At 37.7% G+C, this 21,540-nt stretch overlaps 1 protein-coding gene across 2 annotated transcripts; it reads right to left on the bottom strand.

Moving 5' to 3' along the window:
• Positions 1-1,391: 1,391 nt before the first annotated feature.
• Positions 1,392-12,943, bottom strand: LOC125891359 (complement component receptor 1-like protein). 2 transcript variants are annotated; one of them, XM_049580585.1, is made up of 11 exons: positions 12,776-12,943; positions 12,492-12,689; positions 10,358-10,457; positions 10,191-10,264; positions 9,480-9,704; positions 9,149-9,343; positions 2,443-2,539; positions 2,268-2,341; positions 2,003-2,182; positions 1,727-1,909; positions 1,392-1,637 (listed from the first exon to the last, which is right to left on the bottom strand). In XM_049580585.1, the coding sequence occupies exons 1-11, from the start codon at positions 12,825-12,827 to the stop codon at positions 1,606-1,608; spliced, it is 1,410 nt and encodes a 469-aa protein (XP_049436542.1). In that variant the 5' UTR covers positions 12,828-12,943; the 3' UTR covers positions 1,392-1,605. The 2 variants fall into 2 exon arrangements, with proteins under 2 accessions (XP_049436542.1, XP_049436543.1); XM_049580586.1 differs by having other exon boundaries at positions 9,149-9,340; positions 12,776-12,942.
• Between the last annotated feature and the right edge of the window lie 8,597 nt (positions 12,944-21,540).

Here is a 21,540-nt window from a genome sequence, read left to right as displayed (position 1 = left end):
CTGCAACAGTGATTTAGATAGTGTGGACTTAATGCCAAAGTAGCCTGAACCTTGCGTCTCTATGGTGCAACCACAGATAGATAACAACTAGATACCAGACCCCAAGATGGCACCCAGTCTGTCCAATGGAATTGCTCATCGGGTGCATTTGCCAAAAAAGTTTCTAGCTTACAGGTTTACTTCCGCAGTATGCGGGCCAATGAATATGCGCAGTAGAGTTTACCCCATCGGCTACGCCTACAAGTTACTACCCGGCTCATAGACTGATTTTAAATCTCTTTTCTCGGCTCAAGGAACATTTTTCGAATATAAAACCTCCGTAGGTCAAAAATTCTCAATAGAAAGTCATAATTGACCTTGTTTGCAGTCTGAGGTGTCCTGTCAGGCATTTTTTGCTGCAATAAGTGGCCACTAGAGGAAATCAAAGTAAGGCTAAGCGGTGTTCCTGGGGGCCAAGGTGCAACTGGTTTTAACATATCATTCACTGTGGATTTCGCACCCTAACGTAAGAGGGAACTTGCGTATAGCTGGTGTATCGGGCTGCAGGAAGGACTCCCTGGAAGAAAGTAAAAGTATTTCCCAAAATTTACAGACTGTTCTTTTAAATTCATTAGCACCACCACTGCAGTCAAATTGGTACAGATAATCCCAACACCCCATCCTGTACATTCAACCCTCTGAAAGAAATTAAATTGAGTCAACACTTGCTCTCTGACTATTTCGTCCCCACTCATGTAAATAAAAATAAGTGAGGTGGTACACTTTATATGATGTACCTAAACTTTAGGATGACACAAAGGGATTTTGACCACATTGTCAAACTTGAGGGCGATGCTGGGCCAAGCCATCTCATGTCAGTTTGAAATTCCTCTATGCAGTTCTCAGATTCTGTACATTTAGTCTCCAGTATCTCCGTGTGTTACATTATACGCCAGCAGGCAGCATCCCAGCACGCTCACTTGGCCCTCATTCCCAAAAATCCCCCTCCCACCAAGAATCAGCTTCTTTCCTGCAACCTGATAAGTTTTTTTGTTTTCTGTTTTTTTTTTTGTTTTGTTTTGGTTTTTTTATTGTTGCCTTTTAACGAGAGTTTGCTATGATGTATCATAGAGTTGATAATGATATTTGCACTTGAATTGTTATTGCTCATGTAAAGAAATGTCTGGATTTTGTATTGTCTTTTTAAATGAATGGAATTGGTGTTCTTATTTTCTTGTAGCTTGTTTGTTCATGAAATGCTCACTCACCGTTTAGTCTATAGAGATGATACACATAACATTATCAACTGTTTAAAAAAAAAAAAAAGAAAACTATGTACAGAGGTGAATGAAACAAGTTTGTACTTGTTACTGCCCAAAACACTTATCGAAATAAACATACTGTACTTCAGCTTCATTTCAAACATATTTTAATGTCTGTATAATGTTTTTACACGTTTTATGAGCAAGTAAGAAAATATATCACTATGTGCTTTATTAAAAGGGTGGATTATGATGATTATTTCTTGCAGAAGGAAGGCATTGTGTAGTCTAAGATATCATTTTATTCCCATCCTCCTCTGACTGCTGTTTAACCAGGTTTGATTAAATACTGTGGTTTCACTTTTCAGCGACCGTATCTGCTCCTCCAGCGACGTGCTAAAACAACAAGTGGTCATCAAAATTTTAAGTTTTGTAAAACTAAAAATGTTAAATAACCCATCCACAACAAAGAATGTGTTACTTACGTGTACATGAGGGCAGGCGAGGGTACCAATTGCCATCTCGACCACAGGTAACAGCGTAGGGGCCAATCCTTGTGTAGCTCGCAGTACACTCAATATATATAGTGTCCCTCTCTTGATACATGTTGTTGTGAGTTCCCATCCAATAGGCGTTGGGCACATTTGGAGATGGACATGTTGCTTTTTCTGTGAGGAAATGGAAGATGATTTTATTTTAATTCAGGTATAAAAAAACAACTAAATAACATTGCATAAAGATTAAAGTGCTCCGTCACCAACCTCTGCATGTAGGAGGAGAATGACTCCATGTCCCGTCCTTGGTGCACCAAATGTCCCTCTGTCCGATAAGAGTTCCCACAGGACAGTGATAGCGAATCACAGTCCTGTATGTGTACGGTGGCTCTTTAGGGCTGGTCATGACTGCATTTGTCACTCCTGAAGGCTCGTCGCATGCCGCAGCTGGAGGAGAAACAGAGTTTAGCGCAGCTGAAGTGAAAGAAAAAAAGGTGACTATATAAAATGATGCTACGGTAGGTCACTGCACCTTCACAGGTAGGTTCACGTCCATCCCAGCCTTGACTCATGCAGCGTCTGGTTGCCTGTCCTACAAGGTGATACCTGATGAAAGGATGAATCAAAATGCAGCAGTTTCAGAGATGAAAAATACAAAATATTTTAAGTGTAAAGAAAGCAGCACAGTATGAAGGAATTTTTCCTACCCATCATCGCAGACAGCTGTAGCAGTGTCTCCAAACTCCACTCCAGTGTATGTAAACTGTCCATTTGTAATCTCCCCTGCAGAGCCACATGGCTTTCCTTTTGAGGATGAAAAAAGTCAAGTTGTAGAGTTTGATGTGTCATTATGGCCTTGTAATATGTTCTTTTATATTCATATACAGAGGATCAAAGGGGACACAGTACAGTACATCCGTAAGCAGAAATGTAAATAAATTCTATCTCAAAAGAGCCATGCTGGAGCCTGATCAATCAAACTGTGTATGCACAAAGACATGAAAACGCATGTGTTGTTTTCCTCTTTAAACTATGGGTTTGTTTGTTTTTTTGATCTAAATACTACGTATCTAATTTTTTATGGCATACTATACTATGATTGTGTGACGTTTTTTGACATACCATTGCATTACATTTTTATATTGTTCTATACTATAATTTGTATGACTCAGGTGCGACTGACTGACTTAAAGTGGCATTTGCAGATGAAAAAAAGTACGTAGCTGCTCATTTACAAAAGATAGACATTGTAGTTTGGAGATGGGCCTATAGCTATTCAGATCATGGAGGGGCATCAAGGACATCACAGTGATAGGGCAGCAAGCTTTAGGAGGTAGGAGTCCAACTGGTCTGTGCCCAAGGAGCTTTTCATGCACTTCGAATTACACAAAGCGTGATAAACTTCAAAATGATGAAGTGGTCTGAACGTGAAAGAAATGTTTCTTGAAAATAAGAACCATTCTTCATCTGAGATAGCGGAGACATGATCATGACGCTCTGTCTCATACATGCCATTGAGCCAAACAGGAAGCCTGATTTCATAAAATGATCATTAAATGTATTACAAATCTCCTTTTTATCCGTCACATCTTTAGAGTCCAGCACTAACTGATGAGGGAGGGAGTAAGTTAGTTCTGTTATGTCTAAGATGTCTATTTTAAATCCTAAGTATAACAACAGTGAGAAAGCACTGCAATGCCAGTTCAGCATCTGGGATGGGATTTATGAAAGAGATCACTAACATGTAGGTCATGCAAGACTGTTTGTTTTTGAAAGACTTCTTACAGATACACTGAGGTCCTGAAATATTTGTTGTTCAATTTCTGATGCAGGCCACAGGACAGTGATACCAAAAATATAAGCACACAGCTATGTGTGTAATGACCTGGTCTATTGGTAAGAATGAGATCTATCAGGGTGGAATGACTATATATGTCTGTCGTAAAAATATTATGGCAAACAATGCCAAAAAAATGTCATACTGTAATATGACCAAAAAAAAAAGTCATACAATAGAGTATGATAAAAATGGCATGTGTAGTATCACAGAAAATGTCAAAATATACTATGACAGTTTTTGAGATACTATGCCATTTTTTCCACATACTATACTTTGACATTTTTATTATTACATACTGTAACATTTCTCATACTATACTGTCATTTTTTGTCATATACTATGACATTTTGTGAAATACAATTATATTTCATTACACACTATGACAATTTTTGTCATACTATACTATGACCTTTTTTCACATAATATACTATGACATTTTTGTCACTGACATTTTCATGATTTTTGATGACATACTATACTATGACATTTTAGTGAATTTGGACTACTAACTATAATATGATGTTTTATAATGATTTTAGACGACATACTATACCAAAACCTTTTTTCATGATTTTGTACGGCATACTATACTATGATGGTTTTTTTTTTCGTGATTTTTGACAACAGATTTTACTATGATGGGTTTTTTTTTGTGATTTAGGATGACATACTATACTGAGACATTTTTCATGATTTTGGAGGACATACTGTACTATGATATTTTTTAGTGATTTTGGACGACATGCTATACTATGATGTTTTTTCATCGTTGACAACATGCTGTACTATGACATCTTTTCGTGATTTCGGATGACATGCTATACTATGTTTTTTCGTGATAATGGACAACATACTATACTATGACGATCTTTTGTGATTTTGGACGACATATTATACAATGACGTTTTAACGTGATTTTTGACAACATACTATACTATGATGTGTTTTCGTGATTTTGGAGGACATACTTTACTAAGACGTTTTTTCAAGATTTTTGACAGCATAGTATACTATGATGTTTTTTCATGATTTTGGATGTCATACTATACTATGATATTTTTTAGTGATTTTGGACAACACTATACTAAGACATTTTTTAGTGATTTTGGACGACATGCTATACTATGATGTTTTTCGTGATTTTTGACGACATGCTATACTATGACGAATTTTAATGATTTTGGACCACTTACTATACTATGACATTTTTTCATGATTTTTGACGACATGCGATACAATGACGTTTTTTCGTGATTTTGGACGAGGATTTTGGACGACATACTATACTATGATGTTTTTCTGTGATTTTTGAAGGCATGCTATACTATGACGTTTTTCATGATTTTGGAAGACATATTATACTATGATGCTGTTTCATCATTTTTGACAACATACTGTACTATGATGTTTTTTCATGATTTTGGACCACTTACTATACTATGACATTTTTTCGTGATTTGTGATGACATGCTATACTATGTTTTTTCATCATTTTTGACAACATGCTGTACTATGACATTTTTTCATGATTTTGGATGACATTATACTATGACGATTTTTAAAGATTTTTGACAACATACTATACTATGATATTTTTTTTCTTATTTTGGACGACATACTATACTATGACGATTTTTAACGACATGCTATTCTATGACGATTTTTAATGATTTTGGACCACTTACTATACTATGACATTTTTTCGTGATTTGTGATGACATGCTATACAATGATGTTTTTTCATCATTTTTGACAACATGCTGTACTATGACATTTTTTCGTGATTTTTGACGACATCCTATACTAAGACATTTAATAGTGATTTTGGACAACTTGCTATACTATGATGTTTTTCTGTGATTTTTGAAGACATGAGATACAGTGACGTTTTTTCATGATTGTGGATGACATATTATACTATGATATTTTTTCCTTATTTTGGATGACATGCTATACTATGACGATTTTTAATGATATCTGAAGACATGCTATACTATGATGTTTTGTCATGATTTTTGACAACATGCTATTCTATGATGATTTTTAATGATTTTGGACCACTTACTATACTATGACATTTTTTCGTGATTTTTGACGACATAATATACTACGATATATTTTAGTGATTTTGGACAACATACTATACTAAGATGTTTTTTTAGTGATTTTGGACGACATGCTATACTATGATGTTCTTCCGTGATTTTTGAAGACATGGTACACTGACGTTTTTTCATGATTTTGGAAGACATATTATACTATGATGTTGTTTCATCATTTTTGACAACATACTATACTATGATGTTTTTTCATGATGTTGGACGACATGTTATACTATGTTTTTTTCATGATTTTGGACGACATACTATACTAAGACGTTTTTTTAGTGACTTTGGACACCATGTTATACTATGATGTTTTTTCGTGATTTTTGACGACATGCTATACTATGACGTTTTTTCGTGATTTTGGACAACATACTATACTATGACGGTTTTTAGTGATTTTGGAAAACATGCTATACTATGACGTTTGTTATTATTGACGACATGCTACAAAAAAAAAAATGTCAGTTGTAGTGTCATATGTGTAAATGTCAAAAACTGTCATGGTATAGTATGACAAAAATATTATAAAAACTTCCCTAGTATAGTATAACATAGAAATGTCATAAAAACTGTCAGAGTATACATATCACAAAAATGTCATAAAAAAAATGTCATTGCATACTCATCATAAAAATGTCATAAAAAGTGTCATCATATAATATGTCATAAAAATGTCATAAAAAAGTGTCATAGTATAGTAGGACATAAATGTCGTGAGAAAATGGCAGCAGTGTTTGTCATAAAAATGTCATAGAATGGTATGTCATAAAAATGTCATAGTATGGTATAAGATCAAAATATTGTCACACTAAAGTTTGTCACAAAAATAAAATTAAAAAATGTCATAGTATGGTAATTCATGAAAATGTCATAAAATGTTATAAAAATGTCAGTAAAGTACATCACAAAAATGTCACAAAAAATGTGTTACAGTAAAGTTTGTCAAAAAGATGTAAAAAAAAAATGTCATATTACAGAATGTCATAAAATGACATAGTATAGTATGTCACAAAAATGTCAAAAAATGTCATAGTAAAGTACATCACAAAAATGTCACAAAAAAAGTCATAGTATAGTATGTCATAAAAATGTCCTAAAAAGTCATGGTATAGTATGTCATAAAAATGTCCTAAAAAAGTCATGGTATAGTATGTCATAAAAATGTCCTAAAAAAGTCATGGTATAGTATGACATAAAAATGTCCTAAAAAAAAGTCATAGTATAGTATGACATAAAAATGTCCTAAAAAAGTCATGGTATAGTATGACATAAAAATGTCCTAAAAAAGTCATGGTATAGTATGTCATAAAAATGTCCTAAAAAAAGTCATAGTATAGTATGTCATAAAAATGTCCTAAAAAAGTCATGGTATAGTATGACATAAAAATGTCCTAAAAAAGTCATAGTATGTCATAAAAATGTCCTAAAAAAGTCATAGTATAGTATGACATAAAAATGTCCTAAAAAAGTCATAGTATAGTATGTCATAAAAATGTCCTAAAAAAGTCATGGTATAGTATGACATAAAAATGTCCTAAAAAAGTCATGGTATAGTATGTCATAAAAATGTCCTAAAAAAGTCATGGTATAGTATGTCATAAAAATGTAAAAAAAAAAAAAAAAATGTCATAGTATAGAATGTCATAACAATGTCATAGTGTAGTTTGTCACTAGCCTGAGTGTCAGACTGAAGCTCCCAGAACCTTCAGTCTGACATCGCCTCCACTGAAGGCGATTTACAAGGGGGAGGGAATTTGATTTTTCCCTAACCAATCAGTAGAGATCAACGACTCACCCAGAATCTGACGTCATTAGTATCCATGCCTCGGGGGTGCCAAAAACAAGCGAGCATTGCCCGTTTAAAATGTCTCCATCGTCGTGCACGGCCAGCTGCATCGCCGTTAAATCCAGTTTAGCAGCTTCCTTAATTTGATCCTCCATTAGCGCGAGTAGTGGCAAAATACCTCGATAGCATCGTTAATGTGGTCTGTAGGATCTGTAGCAGTCGCCATTGTTGCTATTCTTACCAGTTACCCACCAGCTTACAGCTTGACATCAGCGTGGCGCCAATTGGCTAATCGCTAGACCTGCCCCCACCCCCGGCGTTCATTGGTCCGTCCATCTTTTGGATGAAATAATTCGCAAATTCATTGCAGTATGCCAGACCAGAGATGCAAGCCTACTCAGTTGAGTGGGCGGGGTCTGTGGTCTGGAACCAAGCTAGTATGTCACAAAAATATCACAAAAAATGTCATAGTATAATATGTCACAAAAATGTCAAAAAATGTCATAGTATAATATGTCATAAAAATGCACAAAAAAAAAATGTCATAGTATGGTATGTCATAAAAATGTAAAAAAAAAATGTCATAGTATGGTATGTCATAAAAATGTAAAAAAAAAAAAATTTCATAGTATAATATGTCATAAAAATGTACAAAAAAAAAATGTCATAGTATGGTATGTCATAAAAATGTAAAAAAAAAAAATGTCATAGTATGGTATGTCATAAAAATGCAAAACAAGTCATAGTATAATATGTCATAAAAATGTACAAAAAAAATGTCATAGTATGGTATGTCATAAAAATGTAAAAAAAAAAAAGTCACAGTATAATATGTCAAAAATGTACAAAAAAAAATGTCATAGTATGGTATGTCATAAAAATGTAAAAAAAATGTCATAGTATGGTATGTCATAAAAATGCAAAACAAGTCATAGTATAATATGTCATAAAAATGTACAAAAAAAGTCATAGTATGGTATGTCATAAAAATGTAAAAAAATGTCATAGTATAGTATGTCATAAAAATGTAAAAAAAAAAAAAAAAAAAAGTCATAGTATAATATGTCACAAAAATGTCAAAAAATGTCATAGTATGTCATAAAATGTAAACAAAAAAAGGTCATAGTATAGAATGTCATAAAAATGTCCTAAAAATGTCATAGTATACTATGTCATAAAAATGTCATGGTATAATATGTTATAAAACTGTCATAAAAACTTCCCTAGTATAGTATAACAAAGGAATGTCAAAAACTGTCATAGTATAGTAGGACGAAAATGTTGCAAAAAAATGGCAGTATTTTTGTCATAAAAATGTCAAAAAAGTTCATAGTATTAGTATGACAAAAATATCTAGAAAAAATGTCAGAGCATAGTATGTCTCAAAAATGTCAAGTGTCACAGTAAAGCCCGTCAAAAAAAAAAGTCATAAAAAAATGTCATAGTATGGTGTGAGATCAAAATCTCATTGTCACACTAGTTTTGTCACAAAAATAAAATTAAAAAAGTCATAGTATGGTAATTAATGAAAATGTCATAGTGTAGTAAGACATCAAAATGTCAAAAAATGTCATAGTATAGTATGACCTACAAATATCATAAAATGTGTCACAGTAGTGTGTCACAAAAATGTCATAAAAAATGTCAGTTTAAATTTAAATAAAAAAGACTGATCTTACGTTCACATCTCAGCCACAGTGGTGTCCACTTCCCATTCATACAGCTGCGATATCTGCTGCCGCCTGCTTGAACGTATCCAACGTCGCACACATAATGGACTCTGTCTCCAGAAGCAAAAGACGTCATTGTGATGTACTTGTTGGCGAGGTTGGCGTTGGAGTTGGGGATGTTTACTGGCACACCGCAGCCACCTGCTGAACAGATTTTCCAGAGAGGAAAGTGTCAGTTTAGAGACAAAAATATTTTACCACCTCTTATAATAAAACAGATGACAGTTTGAGGTGCTGCCAAAAACTAGAGAGCTGACAATCCAGAAGGATACCAACTCACTCTCTTTGACAGTTGACGGAGTTGTTTTAAGTGAAGGCAGGCACCGAGGGGGCTGAGGCTGCCACAGGCCACCCGGGCCACAAGTAATCTGCTGAGCTCCGTCCAGCTGGAAACCCTGACTGCAGGTGAAGGTCACGCTGTCTCCCACCCAGAATACAGAAACATCTCCAGCACTGCTCACAGAGTTGGCCACTGCAGGGGTGGGGCAGGTGGTGGCCTCTCCCTCTGATGAGATTAAGATAAAATACCTGTTAAAATCGGATTATTTTTGTTCCTACAGATTGATTTGGCACCGTCTAATGAACACAGTAGCTACAATGCACACTCCTGCTATGCTTTAAGGATATGTTTTTGTACACATACATATTTTCATTTATACCTCCTAAATGATGGTTGTTTTGTTTTTTATCTGTACCTGCTACATATATTTTTATTTATAACTGCCACACACACAACATTAGATAGTGAACTGCATTTCATTGTCACAGTACCTGCACTCAATCTAACCTAAATTTCACAACTCTATTAGTATTACGGAAAATATGTTCAAGTGAATTAAGGGATCAAACAAAAAGCCTTCACTGTGCGTCACATCAGTTACTCATTCTTGACACAACACCACCCACTTTAGGTCACCTTTTCAGGTGCAGCGACCTCAGTGTGTAAAGAACACAAAAGGGTTTCAGAGAGATCTGATGTGCTGTTGCTCACCGACACAAGACGGGATTTCACCAGTCCAGCCAGTCTTCTTGCAGATCATGTAGTTGAGTCCTTTCAGAGTGTACCTGTCGACATGGAGATGAACCACACAGTCAGACTCAACTTCAGATGATTCTTGTGACCAAGTTTTACAGGACTTCTGTCAGGCTTCAACTCACCCCTCATTGCATACGGCATAAACTTTCTCCCCGATGAATGAATTCCCTTCATACTGGAACTCCCCATTAGGTAAATCTCCAGCATTGCCACATGATTTCTCTGTAAGAAATGAGAGCAAGATTAAATACCCGATCACAACAGGGATCAAAGGTGAAGTCCTGTTAACCTGATGAAAATAAAAACAAGACAGAAGCACCTTTGTTCCACAGAGTTGCAAAACAACTCACATAAGCTGCTGCAAAGCCTGTGTGCCAACCTCACAAAGACCTGAGGTGTCGAAAGCGTTCTCTGAAAACACTGAAATGCGTGAAGTTAATTATGAAGAACAATAACGCAGAAGCCTCAGGTTGAAGACTGACAGCAAACTGGTCTGCTTAAATGTTCTTGATTTTAACACTGAACAATTTTCAGCTCCACACAGATCTGTCTGACTCTGAACAGTCGCAGAGGCTTTCACACTGTTTTGTCTCATTTATTATGAGATCAGAATATTTTATGCATTAGTTTGTACTAGAGTCTACAGAGATGAGCTTCACAAGAGTGTTTTCACATGTAGTTTAAATTATAACGGGGTAGCAACAGTCTACTGGTGATGAAAATCAACCAGCTACAGTTACAGGCTTTATCAAACATTATGTATGATAACATGAAGATAAATCAGAAGATGCATTTATTTCGTTGTGTTTTAAATAAAAAGAGACAAGACAGACATAAAATTTCAACAGTCTACCTCCTAATTTAATAATGTGACATCTCCCATTGATAATAAGAAGCACACTTCCTTATTTATTTATTTTTTTTTACACCTAACAGCACCAGCAGGTCTAGAAAATGAAGCATGTTTGCACTTTATGACATGAAGAAATAAAACTAAACCTGTTGACAGACATCAGATACTGATCAACAGCAGCAAACACCACAAAGTTAGTTGGAAAATATGAAAATAAAGTATGATAGCCAGTTTCAAGAACCTTTAAGACTTGTTTCTGTTTGCGTCTTACACTCTAAAATGTAGATGTTATCATAGTTAAGGTTCAAAGGATGGTCTCTACATAGCAGGTATGAACAGGAGGAACAACTACAGCCACCAGTGGTTCGTTCAATGTACTAGTCTGTGTACATAGTAGTGGGAAAAGGTGCATCTTCCAGCAGTACGCAGCTGAATCAGGTGCTTCTCGGCCTCGCAGCTGGCACCAGACGTCAAACATAACGTCAGAGAGATGTTACATTTTGATGGAAATGAAAATTGGTATGACGATAATTTAAATGTCTAGTGATATTACCATTTCTTGTTGTGTGGGTGTTGACATAATGAAGTTTGCAGACATTAGGGTTTGTTCTCTGTACCTTACAACCAGTCTATACATATACCATCATATATTCATATAACATAACATTTATACTACCAAAATACTATATTACAATATTATTTCCAAAATTAATATTATTGTAGCTATTGTCATTGCCGTTTGCTGTGTATCTTTCTCTGTCTCTCCCTCTATTTATGTATCATTTTGTCATATGGATCACTGTACATTTATCATGTTGATCTGTTCTGTACGACATCTATTGCACATCTGTCCATCCTTGGAAGAGGGATCCCCCCTCAGTTGCTCTTCCTGAGGTTTCTACCATTTTTTCCCCCGTTAAATGTTTTTCTGGGGGAGTTTTTCCCTTATCTGCTGTGAGGGATCCCTCCTCCAGAGGGATGTCGTATGCTGCAAAGCCCTGTGAGGCAAACTGTGATTTGTGATATTGAACTTTATAAATAAAATTTAACTGAATGAAACTTTAGGTAAACCTAAATAAAAAGTTGCATAAATAACTAAGTGTCTTCTCTTTTTATATTGTAAATCATCTCGGCAGGCATTTACACTTTTGAAAAAAAAGTTTTATTGGCACTTTGAATTTTAGTGACCTCAATTAGTGTGCTGGAATAACATGCAGCTTCCCTCCATGGCCGCTAGGGGGCTTCAGCCTTCTTCTGATGTGTACTTTAAATCAATTTAAATCACATACAGCTGAGAGTAACTCAATGAAATCACTCATCTCTAACGAAGACCAACATTTAATCGTCTCTTTAGTCCTTTCATTACCAAAATGGATAATCATTAAGTTATACTGAGTCCTTACTTTCGCACTTGAGAGTGAGTTTGGTCCATCTTCCTGCCAGACACTGCACAGCTCGGCTCCCTCTGGATGGAGTGAAGTCCTCTGCGCAGTCATAATAAACCTTCTCCCCGCTGCTGAACCTCGGTATGGTGCTGTATTTCCTCACCAGCCTGGCGTGAGGGTACTCCGGAGGTGCCGAACACTTCTTTGGTACCTGAGCTATAATTTGGAAAATCAACAGTTAAAATATCAACAATATAAAAAACTATCACATTCTGCAACATGTGGCGTTTTCTTTATTTTACCTGAGGCGAGGAGAGCAAACGATAAAACCAGAATATTCCACCCGACGTCCATCGTGTTTGTCCGTGTGGATCCACCCAGTAAACAAATCCTCAAACACAGATTGCAAATCAAATGTCACCAGCAGGCTCCCATCAGGCAATTTATACAGGAGGGGTGGCACAGCCGGAGCAGCCCACAGGAAAACAAGGAGACAGGCACCAAACGTAGTGCACAGCATTCACGCATTCAGCATTCAAGAAAGAGATAGAATAAAAAAACAATTGGATTTATTGAGAACATTATTATTATCTTACTCGTGTTTTGACCAGTTAACTTTAACTTTAGTATAATTTAAAAGACACAATGCTGGGTCATGGTGGAGCCAATCTCAGGACAGGTCTGCACCATGTGATAAAAAGAACCCTTATCTTGTTTGCAGTCAGAAACATCCATCCTGTGCAGTCCAACAGGGGTGAAATAAGTTTTGTGATTCATTTTATTATTTATATTATTATTATTATTATTTTATTGTAACAAATCTCAGTGCACTATGATATGCAGGATCTAATGTGCAAACAATGTACAGACAAATCACCATAATCCAGAACTGATAAAAACACAGCAGCAACCAGTCTTTTTCTGGCCTTGAAGGAGAAACAGGATTTGCTTCTGAAATAAAATACTAACCCCAGCCTCAGCTTTATATGAAGATTATCAACCGGAGGTTTAAAAGACAGGGAGTCATCAAGACAAATACTGACATATTTGTAACAAGTGACACTCTCTAACTTAGTACACGCTTACACACAGCACAGTAATCACGTCAGGAGTATTCACAGGCGTCTTCCTTGCATTTGAGAAATGCATAGCCTTAGTTTCATCAGCATTTAGAACCAGCTTTAGTTGTGAAAGCTGAATCTGGATAACAGATAACTACATAATTATCATTTATCATTTTGTTCTTTACTGATTTGGATGTTTTGTGAAGTGTTCTCCAGACATGCTCCCACTCTTCAGTCTTGTGAACATTACAATATCACAAAGCAAACCGTCTTTCAAACAGAAGCCATGGTTGTAATCTAGTGATCTGCATGAATAACTTTAAGGGCAAAACATTTAAAGTTAATCCTTAACGAGGCATAACAAGCATATGTTGGGTGCAGACATGTCCCAAACCTTCACATGATCTTGAGTCCATCATCACCACGTTAGACTCAGAAAGATGAAAGTCTTTCTTCAAGACTTTGGAAATACATGTGAGATTCAACAGAAAAAAAATCAGTAGTGCTGCGAAAGTGAACATATTTCAACCAGAGGGGAGAAAAAGTCTTTTACAAATATGAATAAATAATAATAATAATAAAAAGATACTAGAAATGTGAATGACCTTCACTTTTTTTTAAATTAAAGGAACAAACTACATCTAACCTGATAATAGCCAAGTAGACAAAAGGATTCCTCAAATATAAGAACGCAAATTTGGCCCTGTATGTCTTTCCAGCTGGCACACGACTGACGTTCAACTTTCAAATGTGGTTGAAATTGACCTTTCGCCCTTTGTGATGGTCCCACAAGCTGTCACAGTAAGCATGGAGCCCACACTGTAACTAACTGCACTCCCTGAAGACATATTATCATATTGTTGGAGAAATGAAAGAGTGATTCCAGAGAGAAGCAGACAGAGGGGTCTACAGTCTGTGTTTGAAGGATATATCCAGGATGTCAAACTGACTCAGCAGCAACAACAGGTTAAAAAGACAAAGACAGTTAGAAGCTAAAGCCGAACTATAGGCTACAGATCACAGTGTCAAAGTGAACCACCACATCACTGCTGATCGACACACAAGACAATGAATATAAAGGGAAACTTTGCTGATATTGAACCAGCTGTGTGGCATCACAGTGTGTGCAGATGAACGGTGTTTGGCTCCGCCCCCGTGCTGCTGCCAGCATTTGGACAGGCAGGGATCTCCGGGGGAAGTCAAACACTGTTCATCTGCACACGCTGTGATGACACACAGCTGGTTGAATATCAGCAAAGTTTCCCTGCTTCCCTTCACTGGTTCCTGTACAGCAGGGTCGGTCTTTGTTTCACTGTTATAATCATTACAAAGCAAAAGCAGCATGTGTATACATTCAGTAGGCTGTATCTTCAGTAGCTAGCTAGCTAACCCTACACTTTTCAGGGTTTGATTTTGGTTTTGGAACAGGGAAGAAACATATCTTTTTCCAGCCTCTCCAGGTAACCAGTATCATTAATACACAACGTGCCCCAGGCACAACATTTAGCTCCAAATCCACAAAACCAGCCTGAAAATTAAGGAAATCTGAATCAATGGAGCACAGCTGTGTGTGTCGGAGCTGGCTGATGCTATGCTATGACTGGCCAGTCTGCATTTGAGGAGCGGGACTTAGCGAAGGGTTAATTCTGATGGTTGTAAAAGGGTTAATAGAATTCTCATAAATCAGCACTGAAATTTTCACAAAGATCTGTTTCAACATTAAAACAATTTTGAAACAAGGTTTAAACTTTACGAAACAGAACTGCAAAATCAACACTGATTCATCTATCAAAATCAGAACATAATTCAGCAGTGAATCAGTCATGGTGTGCGACGTTGATTCAGCACTGAATGAGCATTGGAATGCAAGCTGGGTAAACCTAATCTAATGAACATCATTGATTGTACTGCATTATACTGAGAGCTTTTTCTAAAATGTTGTCCACCTAATTAAGATCTATTAGGTACTGAATATTGAATATAAATGCAGTTCAACAGCACAACAAACTGCAGCCTCTGTAAATGATCATACAGTTAAATAAACACCTCAGTTTCAACAAAAACTAAACATTTCAGTCTTCTTGTCACAAACTATAATTTAAAATGTAACTGTATGTCTGCCTTCTTGTTTTAAACTCGTCTTTCATTTCACTCATTGGACTGTGTGAGACTCCTGACCCAGTCACAGTCTTCAGCCTCTGTATCTCTGGTTATTTTTATAACACACAAAAAATCCAGTCTGGATTTCCTGGAGTGGTTCCTGCACAGTCACAGCAGAGCTTTGTCAGTATTTTGAGTTTCTGTGACTGTGATTGTGATTGTACGCCCAGCAGTAGTCAGCTCCTTCACTTCAGATAAAACTGCACTCTAAAAATAACCATTACAAGTAAAAGTTCTGCATTAGCAGCTTTTTAAGTATTAAAGTATTGGAAATAATGGTGCCTCTCAGAGCATTAAATTATGGATGCATTACATGTAAACAGTGTTTTTTATCGTAGCTGCTTCATCTGTGGTACTTACTTTGTGACAGTGGCTCCCAACCTGGGGATCAGGAGCCCCTTAATGGTTATAAGATAAATCTAAAAGCTCACGACATGATCGAGTTTTCTCTCTTCCTCCCTTTTCTTAAAAATATTTTGCATAGTTTTATCTGCTCCAGCCTCTTAAAACTCCTCCCTCTAAGGATAATCTTTGGTTGGTTGTTACTCAGACAAATGCAGGCTGTGACAAGAGGCCACTTCAAAAAGTGAAGCAGTGTTTTCTGAGCACTCCACATTTTAAATGTTAAAATCTGACTTTACAAAGTATCTGGTAACTGTGCAGCCATCAGAGGAATGCAGGCAGCAGAGTAAAAAGCACAGTAGTTTCATTTGAAAAGAAGTGAAGAATAAGCACTGAGTTGCACAGGGCATGATACTGAAGGCACTTGAAGAAAATGTAGGAAAAGGAGCTCAACATAAATATTACAGAAGGTAAATGGGATGATGCCTAGGAATGTGCAAAAACATTAGTCTCTAACTTTACAATGACGAAAACTCGGTCTGTCTGTGGGTGTGTCTGTGTGTCTGGTCCACGTTTTTCTCCTCACTGACTTGGTCAATCCATGTGAAATTTGGCACAGTGGTAGAGGGTCGTGGGAGGATGTGAATGAAGCACTATTACATCAATTGGCCAAAGGGGGGCGCTATAGCAACCGATTGAAATTGCAAACTTGGAATGGGCATATCTCATGCCCCGAATGTCATAGAGACATGAAACTTTGCACAGAGATGCCTCTCCTCATGAGGAACAAATTTGCCTCAAGAACCTATAACCTCCAGTGCTATAGATTTTCCGCCATTTTGAATTTTTTGAAAAACACTTAAAATCAATCTCTTCCTAGGAAGTTTGAGCGATCTGCATGAAACTGGGTGAACATAATCTAGGGACCAATATCTAAAGTTCCCTCTTGGCAAAAGTTGGAAAACTTACTAAAACTGAGTTTCTATAAGGCAATGAATATTGCGGAGGGCGCGGCTCATCACATAAAGGTGTATAACATCTCAAGGGTTTTGTAGGCATATGACCACACATAATCTGAGGGGACCCCTCCATTATTGACCCCATCAAACAAAATGGGGGCGCTAGAGAGCTAATTTGTTATCTTGGTAGATATGTAGAACAGGACGCCTCAAGGTGACTGGAGAAATTTAACGCTAATTGGCAACTGGGTGGCGCTATAACAACAGAAAAATGCTTAAAAATGGCTAAAATGCGACCGATCGCTGTGGCTCCCCCTGTGTTTTTTTTTCCTTCTAATTTTTGGTGTGACTAAGTCATGGTATGGTATGCTGTATATAATCGTGGAAACTGTCAGTGTGTCATTCTGTCTGTCCCACGTTTTTCTACTTACTGATGTGGTCAATCTATTTGAAACTGCACATAGGCATTGAAGGTGACAAAGCTACCAATGGGTATGGACTAGTTGTTTGTAACAGAATAAAAGATAAATAACTCAAACTCTTTTTTCCACAGAGCTCATATATCCCCTTCCCAACACCATTAGTTTAATACGGACCTCTCCCCTCTGTGCCTCAGGTGCAAATAAATGAGATGCTAGTCTCATCCACTGCCTGTGGTCTTGCTGGGATGTTGGTTTATTCGAAACATAAGAAGAGTGCAAAAAATAATGATAAAAAGTGATAAAAACAGCAGCAGATGTTTCAGTCCTTGCTACTTAGAGGCCGTTTACACGTTGCCGGCTATTTTCATAAACTGACATTTCACCGTCTCCGTTTTCAAAAAGATCTTCGTTTACACTTACCCGTGTATATATACACAAGAGCATGCCAAACCTGTAGGTGGCAGTGTAACGAGAAGCTCAAGCCTTCCATGTATCCATTGTCACCATAGCAACATAGGTCGCACTTTTGACACAGGCGCAAGTTACGGCGCATACTGTGACGTCGGCTGCCTATAACTCCGTTTATCTCCGTTTATCTCAGTTTACATGCAAATGCGCAACCGGAGTTTTCCAAAATCTCCACTTTGGCCGGAGTTTTTAGAAAGACTCGTTTTCAGAGGAGAAATCTCCGTTTGCGTGTTAACGAAGGGCACAAACGAAGGAAGATGTCTCCGTTTATCAAAATCACCGTGTACGTGTAAACGGCCTCTTACATGTGTGCTTCACAGAACAGATGTAGACACAGACAGATTACAACCAGGTGTGATGGATCAGTCAGCTGGTGCCACTAATTAGAGGAGATCAACTCTGAGCAGCAGAGGCCTGCCTCCCAAATCACACCCATCTAAAATACACTGAAAGTGTATACTTCTGAACTGGATATCACACATAATTACAACTAAAGCACAGTGGCATACTTGAATATATTTCTTTGGATTATTTTGGACATGTATCCTGCACTCAAAATACGATGTATTCCGTAGAACATGGAGCCTTTTATGTCTTACATTAAATTGGATATTTCAACTATTCATATAAGCGCTTAATGTAATGGGGTGACTAAAATGTCTCGTCATTTGTTTTTCATTTCTGTTTATAGTGTGTAATTCCCGAATCTCTTCCTTTTACAGATCTGATCTGTAAGCTGAGTTGAGTTGTTTAGTTTGGATACTCTGTTGTGTGTTACACATATTGTTTTAGTATGTATTTTTTACTCCTAAAACAAGTAATAATGACTACTGAAACGCACGTCCCTTTCTTTAGAACTTCAGTGGCCTGTTTTTTTTATTTAATATCTGTAATCAGCATGGAATTTAATCAGAGCTTTTTATCTGAATCCTCTCATTCAGGACCATTTCTGGCGTCAAAGCAGCTCGCAGATTAAATTCTCTGACATACAACTCATAATTTGACCCTCTCCTCCTCAGTTTGTTTCCCAGATGACTCACTCCGCTGCCTATAAAACCAAATCACTTTCAATTAAAGAACGTTACATGGTTTTAAACACTCAGTAAACAGAGCAAAAATAATAATAACTCCTACTTCAGAATTTAACAGGCCCCACGGGGCATTATGTGTCTGTTTTGTAAAGAGCTCAGGAGAGACTCAGTGATGACGTTTCTGACAAAACTGCACATCAGTGTTGGATCAGTTAGATTAAATCTGACAGCATCTTATTTTCTTTACTAACGGAGAGGGCTGTGAGAGGCTGCATCATTTGTTTGGTTCCAAAAAATAGTGGCGGTACAATTTCTGTGTCATCCACTTAAAAAGAGCATTAAATATTACACGCTCATGATGTAACACATAATAATGTTTAATTGAAGTCAGTCTGACCACAAACATATAATTTACAAATATAGAATTCACTCTGTTCTTTGAGCTGTGGTGATGCTGGTGTGTCCGACTCTTCAGGGACATGAAATTTAGCAAACAGGAAGGCAACTCCCAGTGAGCTCACACACACACACACACACACACACACAATTTCTTCGCCAAACTAATAGGCTCAGCCAAAATAACCTCAAACATTTAGTGTGTAGGATTTACTGGCATCCAGTGGTGAGGTTGAAACTTCTCCCGTGTGCCAAGGGTGAGAACTACAACAATGACTGGTGCGAAAACCTGGTGAATGACCCTATCTAGAGCCAGTGTTTGGTTTGTCCGTGCTGGGCTACTGTAGAAACAACATGGCTGACTCCTTGAAAGAGGACCCACTCTGTATGTAGATATAAATGGCTCATTCTAAGCAACACATTCTCACTCTGACCTCGTCACAGATTGACGTTTGGTCATGGACTTTCCACGTCCACATATGACATGCGAGGTACCCTGGGTGTGTTGGCTGTTGACGTTCTGGGACGCCATGTCAAGTTCTGCCTGTTACATGCATTGTCTTCTTTCAAAATACACAGAAAATTTTCACAGGAAATTTCACATTTACATTCAGTCTCTTTCAAAATAAACGCACTACAACACCTCAAATTGACGTTTGTTTTCCTTCAACAACAAAAGCACGTGGTTAGGTTCAGGAAAAAAGAACAGGGTTTGGCTTTATAATCTCACAGGACGTGAACACCTCTCTCTCGGGTGAAAGCCACTGTTTGTTGGACCCATCCACCACCCCTCCTGCCCACCCGCCTCAGTCGGACTTCCACCACCTCAACTTTTGTCCTTGTCCCGCCATGTTTCCCCCTGATGCCGTAGGGCGCCGTTAAACTATAACAGCAACCAGACGCATATCAAGCCGACGTTAAGGACAGCTTGTTCTTTTGTTTCGGAAACTGCAAGTCAAATTTCAGCGACTTCAGAGTGAAACCGGGCTCTTCTTAGATAAGAAAAACACACGATTTTTATTTTCAGATGAAACAAAAAAGTCCCACCTAAACAAATCAATAACAGGTTAAGAGTACGCTATATTTAAATTATTTTTTACTGCTTAACCTAACCATCATACAGCCCTTTCTGATGAGGAACAGAAAAAGGGCAGAAAAAAGGAACTGCCCTAAAACTGGAACTACTATGCTTTGTACAAAGCAAGACTCATCATCTTCTTCTAACCGCTTCATCCTCTTGAGGGTCGCGGGGGGGGGGGCTGGAGCCTATCCCAGCTGACATTGGGCGAGAGGCAGGGTACACCCTGGACAGGTCGCCAGACTATCGCAGGGCTGACACATAGAGACAAACAACCATTCACGCTCACATTCACACCTATGGACAGTTTAGAGTTATCAATTAACCTAGTCCCCAATCTGCATGTCTTTGGACTGTGGGAGGAAGCTGCAATGCCCGGAGAGAACCCACGCTGACACGGGGAGAACATGCAAACTCCACACAGAAGGGCTCCCACGCCTGGGATCGAACCAGGAACCCTCTTGCTGTGAGGCGAGAGTGCTAACCACCACACCACCGTGCCGCCACAAAGCAAGACTCCATTGATAAAAACAGTAGTTGTACTTCACTGAACATGGGAGCTGCTGGTGCACGGCTACCCGGACTGGTTAGCTTGGTTAGCTAACAGATCAAGGCAGTGGTAGACCAGCAGCTCCCGTGTTTAGTGAGGTAAAATTACTGATTTTGTCAATGGAGTCTGGCTTTAAAGAGAGTATAGATGTTTTAGTTTCCTGTTGGAAAGGGCTGTATGGTGGTTAGGTTATGCAGCAGAAATATATTAAATATAGCGCACACCAAAGGGTCTAGTGTGTGAGATTTAGTGGCATCTAGCGGTGAGGTTGCAGAGCTCAAACTTCTCCCATGAACCAAGTTCGTAGGAGGCCTACAATGGCCAACGCATAAAGCAGATGGCCCTATCTAGAGCCAGTGTTTGATTTGTCCACTCTGGGCTACAGTAGAAACAACATGGCAGACTCTGTAGACAAGGACCCACTCCGTATGTATACGGCTCATTCCAAGGCAACAAAACCACAACAATTCTTAGTTTTACATGATCAGAAACTGATGAAAACATCTATGAATATCCATATCCATATCCATATCTGCCCATAAATCCTAAACACTGCACTTTTAAACACTCTGGGAAAAAAGCAAAAGTCTACGTAAA

This window comes from Epinephelus fuscoguttatus, linkage group LG7, assembly GCF_011397635.1.
Source record: "Epinephelus fuscoguttatus linkage group LG7, E.fuscoguttatus.final_Chr_v1".
NCBI lineage: Eukaryota > Metazoa > Chordata > Actinopteri > Perciformes > Serranidae > Epinephelus > Epinephelus fuscoguttatus.
This window is presented reverse-complemented; position numbering and strand designations above follow the sequence as displayed.